We start from the raw sequence: 14,381 nt of genomic DNA on the forward strand, positions 1-14,381 counted from the left end.
TTCTTCTTCTTGAACAACTTTTAGCACTACCTAGGTAGTAATTTTGCTTTTATAAAGAGAAAAAATATGTAGCTGTTTTATAGAGATGGGGTTCAAAAGCACTGAAAATTGTTACATAACATGTTTTTCTTTTTTCATTTCAAGAACCTTATAGCTGCGTCATCCGCCATCTTATTTTTTTAACTATAAACACAACATAGGTACTCCCACTCCTATCACAGTGGGAAATGCATCAAATGGTTGGCAAATTGGCATTGAATCTATTCAATTAAAGTATCTAAAATTTCTATAAATCATTTATTTAATTTTTCAGCAATTAAATTGGCCTGTCCCTTTTCAAAACCAAGAAAATTTATCGGTATCTCAAAAATCTGAATAATTAATTCCGATTTTTCTCTGAACCAATTAATTTTGCAGTTTTTTTTTATATATACGGGACAAATTACACAGATTGAGTTAGCCTCGAAGTAAGTTCGAGACTTGTGTTACGAGATACTAACTCAACGATACTATATTTTATAATAAATACTTATATAGATAAACATCCAAGACCCAGGCCAATCAGAAAAAGTTCTTTTCTCATCATGCCCTGGCCGGGATTCGAACCCGGGACCCCCGGTGTCACAGACAAGCGTTAGAGAAACATATTAAGTTTAGAAACTCTACGAACGAGCCTTAGTGCAATCTGAAATTGCGAAGGATTTTGCATCACCTAAATTCCGTTAGGAGTGCTAGTGCATTTTCCTATCGTTTAGACCCGTAACGTGTCAACATACAGATAAGCATCTGTGATCAGATGATTCTAACTTATCATGGTGGTTGTACCCTGGATACTGCTTTTACGATTTAAAGAGGCCCTGGACTGTGTTATTCCATGTCTTATAAGTTAACTAAATAGTTTTGGTAGAAACTAATTTTGGGTTTCATAGTTTTCCAGTTATTAAAATAATTTTTATCTGCATAGTTAGATTATATTTCTCAAAATTTTGGCATAATAAAAAGACTGCCTTCGCGACCTCTATATCATTTACAAAAATCTATTGACAATTCCTTGAACACAATGTAAATGTAAGTAGCAGTAAATGTGAGTCAACATGTGCTAGGTCGCTGTTTTCCCTGCGGAGAACTCAGCGGAGTCGTTTCGTGGTCATAGGCGTACTTTGATGATGAAGAATTCAGGGTATATGGGAATCTTCTTCAAATTTAATTAAAATAAAACTTTACTAACATAATTAAAAAATTTATTGTAACGGCTCTTGAAAAAGTCTATATAACATGGCCTAGATGAGTGTATTAACTGTAACTGAATTTGTTTTAAAATCTGACATGAATGGAGCTGTGCAACTTTTCAACTGTTATTTTAATTCTTTGTGCTGCTAAAAACTGGACATCTTCGCTCCGCTCCATTTTAAATACAACACTTAGTTACGGTTACAATATTTTAAAATAATCGACATAAGAAATATAAAAAAATATTGCACTGACTTATTATGAAATATTATCCTCTATAAAATGGATGTGGCTGAATGACAACACTTTATTTAGAATAGTAATATTTTCACTTTAATACTCACCTATGCATGTTTATTTAAAATTGTAGGTATATAAAAATCATCATTTTATTATCAAACACAATAATGGGGTTCTAAAAATCATGTGGAACAATATAAAATACCTTATAAATATTAAAATCTAATTTTGACCCTTTCCCCTTTGATATGATAAATGATATGATTTTAAATATTTTTGTGATCATGATTTAATATAAAGTGCTATAAAAACTGCAATACATTCTTTATTTTGTCCTGCTACTCTTATAATCCTATACACTTTTTAACAAAAGACTTAATACATAAATTCCAAATACATCTTGTGTTAAGAACAAACACATTTTAATACATTCCAAAAACGCTTCTCACACAACAATGTCATCGATATACCTACTCTTTGAATTCCAATAAGCATCTATATTTATAACAATAACAGGAGAAAAGGATCAGTTTTATTAGTAGGCAGAGTTTCCACAAAAGCGGTGCTTTGCTTAATCAAAAAATCAAAGAGTTTCGTTTTTTATTTCACCTGATTGGTAAATTTGTACCCGCGCGACACTGCTTTTGCGGTAATGCAGCCGTAAAGTATGAACACTAGCGTTCGTGTCAGAAGTCCGACACGACACGACGCGTTGCGACACATTGCTGCGTGTCGTGTCGGACGTCCAAAGTCAAGTACGTTCCGAGATTGATTTTGAAGTGATGAAGTTCTAAGTTGATATAAAACTAAGCATTGCTCTGCTTAGCGGCGGCCAAGATTTCTCTCGAGATTATAAGTCTTTGGATCTGGGATGTTCCTTCGTAGATCTGATAAATCTTGGCGTCCCTCATCAGTTTCTCCACAGGGTAGTCCTGGTTGAAACCGTTGCCACCGAATATCTGGACAGCGTCGCTGGCTGCCCTGTTGGCGACTTCGGACGCGTGGAGTTTAGCAACTGATGCGAGTACTGTGTTCTTTTGACCTGTATAAATGTAAGTTAGTATATAAGAGCTTAAGCTATAATTATGTTAAAAATATAACACCAAATCATATTGGTCAACTGCCTTGAATGGTAAAATAAATTAAATAGAGAAGTTTACTTTGACGCGACACAAACAGAGGCAGAACTTGTAAACGGGAGTTACAAATACAAATTCTCTTTATTGCCCATAAAAAAAGTTCTTTATGGGGTTTAAAAGTCAGGCCATGCGAGTACCAAGCTGTTTCTCTTCACGCGCAGTTTGTAGAAGTCAATCAAGGAAAAGACAGAAAGAAGGAAAAGACACTTGCGATTTCTCTTTTTAGGCGATAAACTAGCAATCTGTCGCTATCTGAATTTCAATTATATTTCATCAGCTGAAAGTAGTTTTTAGGCTTTTTCGTAAGGTGTGGCTTGCTATATGTTCAAAAGGTCACTCACCATGGTCGACCATCCAGGCGGCTCTCATCCAGGCCAAACGCGCGGTCTCCACGCCTACCGCCATATCAGCGAGTATGAAAGCCACTGCTTGATGCTGTGCGATGGGGACTCCGAAGGTTTTGCGCTCAAGAGAATATTTCGTGGCCTCGTGGAGAGCACGAGCAGCCAAGCCCGTCGCACCAGCGCCAACCTTCAACCAGAAACTGATTTAGAATAAATGCGTCCATGTGTTATTTAAGCCTTCTGCCCGCCAACTAAAAATACCTAGTAATCTATACTCACATAAACCTAATGTTGTGTTACCATGTTTTTAAGAAAGGATTATAAACATTACCTGTTTTTAAAATTAGACCTGTTAGAATAAAATCTGCAAGACCCGTATGTGATTCTTATAAGATTTTGCGTGATGCTTAAATATACAAGAAAAATACAAAAAATTAAAAAAAAGTTAAAACGTTACTTGCTTCTTTTTCAAACCAAGGAAAAGTTGTTATCATCAGTTTACAGTTTACATACATACATACACACGTCTATATCCCTTGCGAGGTAGACAGAGCGAGCAGTCTTGATAAGACTGAATGGCCACGTTCAGCTATTTGGCTTAATTATGTAGAATTGAGATTCAAATAGTGACAGGTTGCTAGCCCATCGCCTAAAAAAGAATCCTAAGTTGTTTAGTTTACAGTTTACTGATTTTATTGATGCATAAAATATCTTACCGGAGGGCGGGTCTTGTCAAAGGTACCCATGGCGATTTTGAAGCCGGCTCCTTCCCCGATCAACACATTCTCCTTGGGAATGCGCACGTCCTCGAACGTGATGCCGCGAGTATCAGAAGCCCGCTGGCCCATGTTTTGTTCCTGTTTGTAGGGGATATTTTATAGCTTGTTATTTATATTATGCGACAAATTTACTGCTATGTTAAAAGAAAGAAAAACACATAAAAAATAGAAAGCCCATTAGATCTACAGAGGAAGAAAAAAATCTTTTATCACATAGGAGCTGATTTAATGAAAATAAATGTATATTTACACTTACCTTACGCCCCGGGGTAACGCCGGGCCATTCCCTCTCCACAATGAAGCCCGTGAAGGCCTTGCTGGCTGGACACTTGGGGTCTGGGTTGGTGCGCGCCAACACGAAGTACCTAGAACAAGCAATTTACTCTCATCTTTGCCTGTTCCCAGTGGCATCCTCCGACAATATACTTCGGCGCCTGGCTTTGTGATTTTTCTCCTACCATTTCGTCCGATCTATAGCGTCTTCAGTTATAAGACAATTCGCTTATTTTTCCCCATGTCAGGATTTCATTGGCCCGCCCGTTTCTTCCTGGATCCGGTTTTAACACGCAATTTACGAAGTACTCACCAGTAGTGCCATCTATTTACAAGTCTGTAAAACAACTTACATTTTGCAGACTTTCCATTTGGAAAAAAAACCCAACAGTTGCACCTGCTTTTTCGTTTTGAGTACAACAATGATATATCTACCTAGATATTCGTTCAGGCATGATAAAAATGTGTGAGGTTCTCCTGTAAAGGTTGCGGAGGTCAGATTTGTGTTAAAAATGTGATTTACTAAATCTAGGATAATGGTCATAGGCGCACCTCGGGCTTCTCTTCAGAGAGAACACAACTGGGACTTAATCCAGGAGTAAGACGATTATTCCTGAAGCACAATATATGCAGTTTAGGAAGAAAAAATATAACCATTCGTTATGTCAAGTATGGTCCGGTTTCGGTTACAATTACTAACTTACCAATTAGCAACTCCACCGTTGGTGATCCACATCTTCTGTCCATTGAGGATCCATTCATCACCTTTCTTCTCAGCCCTGGTCTTAATTCCGGCTACATCGGACCCCGCTACGGGTTCAGTCACACAGTAAGCCTAAAATATAAGTAAATCAAAATCAATATTTTATTCAGAAAAAAGGCCAGCGGAGGCACTTTCATCATGTGATTTTACATTTGAATAATTTAAGTTATATCTAATAGAGTCGTATATTTCAAAAAGTTAGAAAAAACAAATTACCTAAGCACTCAACCCCCTTGAGGCTAGCGTCCCCTTCAAGGAACAAAATGGAACGCTCTTCAAAACGAACACCTTCCCCAAAAGGGTGCTGGTATTTCGCCCAGACAAATTGACCACTGGTTAGAGAAGATGCACCAGCTGAGGAAACTCTTTCAGTATTGGTCACCTACTCGCCAGAAGGGATAACGCTTTAACGAACAACCCCTTTCTCTTTGCAGCTGGTAAGCCGTGAAAGTGCAGGTGATGGTTGTTATATATTTCATTGTTATTTTCGAAGCAAATCCAGTATAATATTCAAGATAGAGTTTGTTTAATGAGTGTCTTTATAGCTTATTCCAATATAGACCATATGAAATAAATGGTTAATTACATGTCCTCACTGATACAAAACACTGATAGAAAAAAAAAGATTGTCATTTTTTAAACACTCAACAATAACTTCGCACGGGTGCAAAATTATAAATGTTATTATACATAAAAACTTTCCTCTTGAATCACTCTACCTGTTACAAAAAACCGCATCAAAATCCGTTGCGTAATTTTTAAGATTTAAGCTTACAGACAAACAGACTAAAATAGCGACTTTGTTTTATACTATGTAGTGATTAAATAAAAGTAATACTGTGTGGCAAATACAAAATATAAAATTGTGATATAGCTAACCAGTCAAAACTTTCAACATTTCATTGAGATGTAGTGGAAAATTTACAGGATAAATTAATTAATACTTACAGCCACTAAAGGCTCTTCGATAAGCCTGCCAAGATACTTTTTCTGTTGCTCCTTTGTCCCCGCTAGAATGACTGGGGCTTGCTGAAACATAACATTGAAACGCTGTATTTCTATAGTCAAAATCACGATACTCGATATTAATTCCAGCTAATTATTTCCAAGCTTTACAAGCATTTTAAAGCGGGTTGTGTGATGCCAGGTTAAACGAATTAATTTTGTCTTTACAAAACACACATAAGTTAAATTTTACAAGCAGAATGATGCTGATGTTGACAGAGCATATGCCTTAATCTTAATTATAACAAATAATTATGTCTTGTAATCACTAGTAATTGTGTCACATTGTTGTCAATTGATCACCAATCAGCTTACAAATTGCTCAGCCACAACATAGTTGTAGTAGAATATATATTTTATATTTAACAAAATAAGATAAAGAAATGATTTACGAAATAGTTGTGATCATGTCTTCATGAAGCGCTAATGTGATGATGGTGGTTATTTTTAAGACCAATCGCATAAAAACTATATTCTTCAGGTAGAAAACACGTACAGAGAATAAACAACAGACAAATATAAGACTTGTGCGAATAAAGTACAAATATTTTAAGGAATTTTCTGCCAAGAATACACTATATTTGAATATTTAAAGAGTAAGATTTATTCTTATAACAAACGGGGTGAGCTAAATAAAACCGTTTAAAAACCTCTATGATTTTGAAATATCAACTGATACGAATATTTTTTTATTAATCGGTAGGTACTTTAATTTTAATGAAAAATTGTTACAATTATTTTTTATAAATAAATATATAGATACATTTTTATTATGCTGTAAACCTGAAAATATTTAGTTCAGTATTTAATAAAACTCACCCTTAATATTTTGTATATAATTTTGCAAGCCTTATATGCTAATTAATAAGAAATACTCTACATGTGTCTTGACAACTAACCATTAATGGTTTTACAAACTAATGTAGCTTCTAAGGTTGACAACTTTTGCAGCACTTTGGACATGCTTTTGCCATTACATAAAAATAAAGATTAAAGAACTAAAAAGTGTTAAAACTAAAATATTGTAAACTGCATGGAAAGGGAAGACTAAGATTTAATTAATACAAATTCTACAATAAAATTAATAAATAAATATATGGCTAACAAAAAAAATAAATAATAACCTGCTGCTCTTTACGTTATTCTTGCAACAGTTGACGATCTACTATGTAGATCATCTTTTCCTTTAAATGTAGTAATAATGATCATTACTTTTTCTGTAAATTGATTATCTGTTGAGTTTTTGTCACTACAATATTTGCAGTTATTTAGAACGGACATTGACTTAAGATATAACTGAAGAAAATATCAAGACACATGAGCCGATTTTGTAATCAATCAAGGTATTACCTTGGTTTACTCTATTGAAGATTATAGTGATTATGTAAGTTATTTGGAGATTTTTGTACATTCTGCTATACTATTTCTTTAAAAAAGCACAGGGAAAGCATGTTCTTTTATTCATGTCCTGATAGCAGATGATTATCTCAGGCTGATAGATATGGATCATGTTAAGCGTAGGTTAGTCAGAGAAACAGCCGAAATAAGTCTAAATATAGAAACATACAAATAAAGCACATTAAATTGTGTCTTTAAAAATAATATAAGCTGCAATGGAGCAACGTATTGCAAGCACGCACGTATTGCATAAATGGAGAGAGAGAAGACTATGAAAAAATATAATTTACATTTGACATACAATTTATGAGAGAATTAATTGTTGATTCAAATAAATTCATTAAAAAAATCATGGTGAGTTAATCTCTACAATCAGGGAACTGAATATAGTGTAACATGAACTAAATTTTGGGTTAGGTCGCCCTAAAGTTAGACGGAGGTCGTTCCGTGCAACCTGACTGACATTCTACAACTATAAAGGCAACTCTCGGCTCTTCAGGGTAGACCGAACGGGGACAAACGCTAGGACGATGATATAAAAAAAATAATCACACGCCTACTACATTTAAGTCATATAAATTTTCACTGAATATGTGTATTGGTTAGCTGAATATGTACAGCGGGCTTCACACAAAACAAAGGAACGAAAAGACAAGAACACTCACACCAAGACCACTGGCTTCCATGGCCGTCATTACTCCTGTGCACCCGTAAGCAATCTCCTCAGCCACCAGGCATTGGTCAAACACCCCTAAATTCATACCACCTGCGACGGTATGAAAGTGTACATGTTAAAAAAGTGTATAATTACATATGTTTAAAAGTGTAGATGAATAAGTATTAGATATAGGTCTTCCCAATCGAAAATAGTTACATATTAGGTAAAAAAAATAACCTTATCAGTGAACAAGTCTTGATATGGTGACATTTCAAAAAAAAAAATCTGTTAGTTTAATTGTCGTTCATATTAAGTGAAAACGTTAATGGCTTTACTGATTACAACTTTACTAGATAAAAAAGTATTTACACTGTCTTACTGGGAAGATTTTGTAAAACAAAGTAGACGTGTTTTGTAAAAAATTCTGGGTTATCGAATCTAAGTAGTACGTACAGTATTCTGTGTGTTGAGTTAAAGTTCAGATTGGACTGTTTCCTAAATTCTTGAAATGATCGAGCCGAACCCTTCAGACACTTACGTGAATCGATTCATTCATTCGTTTGCTTTAGTGTCCACTTACATAGGTATATAAAAAGCATAGTGCATCACCTAGGTACATCGTAATGCTCATGCTTTAGATGAGAGAAGCTTAATGAAAAGATGGTAAAGCTTTTAGTAGGAGCTTTAAGAAAACTGGTTAAAGTGTCTTGGAACGTGATTTCCAAATAGAAAATTTAAACTCTACATGCACACAATTTTTTTCCGGTACAAGACACTTTGACCTTTAATCGTAAATATGAACCGTGACCCCGTAACAGACATCATACACTTATTCCAGTGTTAAATTGCATTAGAACATCTCACTCACGCCTAGGTTGGTACCGCCGATGGCGACGGTAATCCCCGTACAACCAAAGCTCATCTCTTCCCCCATCAAACATTCCTCGAACACCCCCATGTTACCCATACCCCCTGAAATACGTCGTATACATAATGAAAAAAGTTTACACAAAAGAAACTTAAAATAATTTTGGTCTGTTTTTTTTTGTATTGCCTAGAACAATAAATAACCGAACGTATACTATGATCTACTTATACCATCCCTTGTTCCTTTCTGAAACGTGTTATTTTCGATTTTCCACACAGCGAAATTCAGACTGATATAAATAAATTTATTGACCTCTTGGTCGAAAACGGATCTTTTGAATGTCGTCAATGGATAATAGCGAGCAAAGGTCACTCATATTGAATATACTTGCAGAAACTTATTGCGATTATTTAAAGTAACATTTCTAAACTAAAACTGACCAATATATCACATACGAGTATAATAAGAATAAATGGTCATGTACCTATTCCTATTGATGCTAACTATGTGGGTGCTAAGATCATGTGCTAAGGTGTCAGGCACGTAGTTGACGACCTGATACCAACCCTTGGCCATTCATTATTGTAAGTATCTATGTAGCCTAAATATAAACATATTGTTGCTATTTAGTCTTAACGAAGATATCAAAGGTTAAAGTACTTTGTACTCTCCGTCCATAGTAATTCGTTATCTATTGCAAACTCACTTACCTAACAAACAATGATAAGCGTTTATTGAAGCAGCAGTTATTACGTTAATACCTACGAAATGTAATAAATAATAATATCGCAAGTACAAAGTTACATCTAAAAGATAGGCAAGTCATAAAAATATTAACAACAAATTATCTTTTTATCCTTAAAGGTCTTTAAATATATTTGAACTAATTCGTGGCGAGAGGTGGTATGATACAGCTATTTCATGTTTGGTTAAATTATTACGCTCCATGAAGACTACTAGAGGAAAATTTATATAAATCTGGCAACATAAATAGAGCCTGTTTTAACTGAATGTACATTGATACAAGGATGCTTGTATTTTGCATCAACTTACTGCTATATTGGTGGTATAAAGGGCTGCTTTTATACCCGCACAGCCGAAAGCAATTTCTTCGGTAACAAGACACGAATCAAAAGTTCCTAACTGCATACCTCCTGGAAACATTTTGCATACAGCATTTTCATTCACCCTATTGTTAAGTATCAAGAAAAAGTTTTATTCCTACTTAATTTAAATTTACTTTTAAATATATTTACAAAGGAGCCGCGAGCAAAACTTAGTTGTACTAGTAAAATATATAAGATAATTTTTTTTCATAAACTTCCACCTCGTCACCTCATGCATTTGATCAGGAAAATCTACAATCAGAACAATCTCGTAAATGAATGAAAGTCAATCGAATGGTTACAAAGCCACACAAGATTCTATGCATCAGCTCACTGCGACGTCTGTGATATAAATAGCCGCCATTATTCCGGAGCAGCCGAACGCAATCTCTTCCGCTACAAGAGAAGCTTCAAACACGCCTAACCCTAGCCCACCTGCAGATGTAATAACACGGTGAACTTTAATAAGTTGCAAACATTTATTAATTTTTAAACATCAAACAAAAAAAAAATAGGTCTTCCCAATTTGACCGTATACTTGAATACTGTTTTACATCTTTTGCAATATATTTCATTTTTGTAGCCGATCCTACCTTGAGAGGTGTTGGAATGGTCAGAGTTCTTGAAAATAAATCTAGTTTATTGCAAATAAGCACATCAATCATAGTCTTCGGCAGTCTAATACTGTCAGACTTGGCTTTTATGGCTATGGCCGGGAAGAAAGAGGGCTGTCATTCAATTAAGTGGAATGCTTCACCGATGGTTCAGCAATATAAACGGAAAGAAGAAAAGGTATTGGAAAATTGACCATAATATTAATTTGAATTAGCCATATCAACCTCCGGCAAATAAGTACATAAAATGTCTTCTAAAGGATGTAACATAGGTATTATACAAATAAATTACCTAATTATACTTCTGATTTTAGCGTCCCCATTAGTGATATGAAAATAGTGAAACTAATTGTTATTTTATCTACTTAATTTCTAGACTATCATCTATTCGTTTATGGTATAGTCTAAAGACGTGAAGGTTTTTGCGGAAACATGTTTATGCATGACAGCGCTAATCTACTATGGGATGAACAAATAAATTGTAATCACAAAACAATTAGCAATCAAAATCTTACTATACAACTACTAAGAACCATCTTCGGTAAAATATCTCATTACACATTATTAAAGAAGCATTTTCAAATAAATTTATGTTACTGAAAACTCAAATCTTTACTTCCAATTAATAACTGCTAAACAGAAAGGTCACATTCAGATTTTTGTAGAAAGAAATTGATATCATTACCGCAATGTTCAGGGATGTGGCTGTTCATGAGCCCGATCGACCAGGCCTTCTTGACGATTGGCCAAGGGTACTCCCCGGTCTTATCATAGTGCGCCGCGTTAGGAATGATCTCATCCTTGGTGAATTTTCGTGCCAGTTCTTGCAAGGCCTTCTGCTCGTCATTAAGCTCTGAAATTTATTTATTTATTACACTTAGATAACAATCTATCTATCATCAATTCAACATTGAAGTTTCAGATTAAAAAACAGCTTGGTACCTGAAAAGAGATATTTTGAATAAAAGTACAGGAAACATAATGATTCCATAAGATTTTTACTGAACATGAGAGAATTAAAAGAGAGGAAGAAGATAATGGGAAAATAAATGAATGCGTTAAATCTTTTCTTTACTTAGAATTTAGGAACACCTAGATTCTAAGTAAAGAAAAGAAAAATGTAATGAAAAAAATGTTTACATTGAGGATCCAAAAAAAAGTGAAGTTATGTCAAATATTGAGTTCGCTTGGCAATAACAGTTCAGTATTAAAAACAATAATTTGTCATTGTTCAAGAAATATTATAGTTAAAAATAATTTACATACTTTCAGCTTCTCTTGATACAGTTTTTAAGTCTTCATAATATCTATTAAGAAAACATATTGTTTTGTAGCTATCTGACTGGGCAAACACTAATACCGAGGTTGATAAGATTATATTTAAGTTTATTTTTATCTCTGTGGTCTAATAAATTCGTATGATAATATCCCATAGTCATTTACAATAACAAATATATCTGATAATGTAGTGAGCTTTGTCCCATCTTTTATTAACAAATTTGTTATCAACAATGTCATAGATATTACTTATATTATATAAAGATTCTTAATCCATAATAAATGAATGATTTACAAAAACTCTTCTTATACAAATGCAATTTGTTACTTTTATTAAAAAGAAACAGATTATTATTAATTAATTCATAATTCATCCCACATTTTCACAACTGTTAACATAAAGTGTTGGCATGTGTGCCTCTATTATTTATACAGATTACTTGTTTATATTTGGTTGTTTATGCAAATATATTTGCATAATATGATAATACATATTTTTTCATACATATTATCATGTACTTTATCCCTTACTGAGTAGTCAGAGAAAAGTTGTAAAATGATTGAATAGCCTTTCAGTCTTTTTGGCCATCTCTTTGGCCCAATGAAAGAATTGAGAGAAGTATGATGTTTTAAAGTGTCAAAACAGTAAATGGTCAAAGATCTTGTGATATGATTGTAAACAATAAGAGCATACAAATTAAGTCGAAATGCTCAGATGGAATGCTGCATTCAATAAAAAATCTGTGGCAAATAAAAGGTAAGGCTTTTTCCAAGCTATGGGTCAAAAACTTAGAACAAAGAATTTCAGTATGTTCCATTTGTAAACAAATAAACAAGAAATTACCAAAACAATATCCTGTAGGTGGAATTGGTTTCGCGGAAGAAAGAGAAGCTGATGTAGAAAACTTCTTGTAGATAGGTCTACTGGCTCGGACAATCTAGAACAAAATTCAAAAATTCTTTAAGTATATGACGCACATTGGAAATTTTATATACATTTGTCTAGTGATATTATCATAGTGTCATTTTTACAGAAAAAATAAATAATAAAATGAAATGAAGGTCTGGCAGGTCTTACGCCTAGTATATCATCTGCATTGGAATACTGCAATATTCATATAGATATTATGTATTGTCTGACAGACTTTAAGAACAGTGTGGCATTAAAAAAAACTAATTCCTATTTTTTTTTAATTATTTGTCATAACCATTTTTTCTCTGCTTATTATTAAAGATTTCTCTGATATTTGGGATTTCAAAGAAGTGATACTTTAATAATTCCATTTATTGTAAGGGTCACCAAAAATATTATATTGACAAAATAGATTCATTTACAGGTTAATCTAATTTATAGCTATTGAACAGCTTTAATTATTATTATAGTTTAGATAAAAGGTACCTGTTTACTTTATAAATAAGTACGATAACTAAAACATGAAATGTAACTCTAGTGAACTTTGGACTTTGATTTTGTAACACTGATTCGATAATTCTGTTTTATTTTAAAAGTAAAATAAAAAATACATGACAATCATCTTTACTGAAGATCTAGCATGTAAATATTTATATAAAATAAAATAAAAATTAATGCAAACTTATATATATAAATACGCACCTGAGTGATTGGATTCATCTTTGATCCGATAAACAGAAGAGAATATAAAATGAAGTTAAAATGACAATTGTACAACTTTGATTATGAGGACTTTGTACTATTATTTCATGAACCGTAGAACACGGCCACGGCCACCAGCGAATGATAATGAAATGAAATAAAATAAATTGAAAAGAAATATAACCCCGCTCATCCAACACAACACGCAAAATGACAGGAAGGAGGATCGTATCCAAACATAAACGTCACTTGACAAATTGTCAATGTCAAAAATCTTGTATTGCGTTTTGTTTCTTGCTTAATTGTACTTGCTTTTGCTTAATATTAATGGCACTTTCGAGGAGGCGGTCGAAATACCGTAAAATGGGTTCTTAGGAATCGGGTTCTGTAAACGATATTTTTTTATTTATTATTATATTTTATGCTTTTCCGTGTGATTTTTGGCACTTTGATAAAATGGGACCACACCATCTCTTTTTATTACTTTATTACAGAATGTATTGATTATAATGAGGTTTACTGAACAGTTTAGTGTGGGAGTTGGTCTACACTAGGGATCAGCATTAAGTACCTATTTATTTATCCTGCCGTGTGGCTCCTAGCACCAATACAAAAAAGAATAGGACCACTCCATCTCTTTCCTATGGATGTCGTAAAAGGCGACTAAGGGGTAGGCTTATAAACTTGGGATTCTTCTTTTAGGCGATGGGCTGGCAACCTGTCACTATTTGAATCTCAATCCTATCTTAAAGCCAAATAGCTGAACGTGGCCTATCAGTCTTTACAACTTTTTGGTTGGAGGAAATGGATCTGTAGTGCAAAGCAGATTGGGAAAATGGCAGAGAGAACGTACGTCTAATGATCAGTAGGACCAAATTGGAACATATGTTTCTTGACTTTGGCGGTTCTTTAAGTTTCTCCTCAATTACTTAAGTTGTGTGACCTTACAAGTCTGCTCAAATTTTAAGTATGCAGGGATCGTTAATTTTCGTCGTCGATCAGGCAAGTGGAAAGATATAGTGTATGCATATTATGTATGTTAGACTTGCGAGTCTTAACTTTATGGACACG

General features: G+C 33.9%; 1 protein-coding gene across 2 annotated transcripts; it reads right to left on the reverse strand.

Annotated features, from left to right (window-relative positions):
- Positions 1 to 1,227: 1,227 nt before the first annotated feature.
- LOC106133967 (medium-chain specific acyl-CoA dehydrogenase, mitochondrial) lies at positions 1,228 to 13,537 on the reverse strand. Of its 2 annotated transcripts, none has more exons than XM_013333891.2 (10): positions 13,311 to 13,537; positions 12,540 to 12,633; positions 11,103 to 11,270; positions 7,837 to 7,937; positions 5,717 to 5,797; positions 4,710 to 4,840; positions 3,989 to 4,097; positions 3,670 to 3,810; positions 2,951 to 3,140; positions 1,228 to 2,512 (listed from the first exon to the last, which is right to left on the reverse strand). In XM_013333891.2, the coding sequence occupies exons 1-10, from the start codon at positions 13,326 to 13,328 to the stop codon at positions 2,277 to 2,279; spliced, it is 1,269 nt and encodes a 422-aa protein (XP_013189345.1). In that variant the 5' UTR covers positions 13,329 to 13,537; the 3' UTR covers positions 1,228 to 2,276. The 2 variants fall into 2 exon arrangements, with proteins under 2 accessions (XP_013189345.1, XP_013189344.1); XM_013333890.2 differs by lacking the exon at positions 7,837 to 7,937 and adding an exon at positions 8,698 to 8,801 and having other exon boundaries at positions 13,311 to 13,536.
- Between the last annotated feature and the right edge of the window lie 844 nt (positions 13,538 to 14,381).

The sequence above is a fragment of the Amyelois transitella genome, chromosome Z, assembly GCF_032362555.1.
Source record: "Amyelois transitella isolate CPQ chromosome Z, ilAmyTran1.1, whole genome shotgun sequence".
NCBI classification, from domain to species: Eukaryota; Metazoa; Arthropoda; class Insecta; order Lepidoptera; family Pyralidae; genus Amyelois; species Amyelois transitella.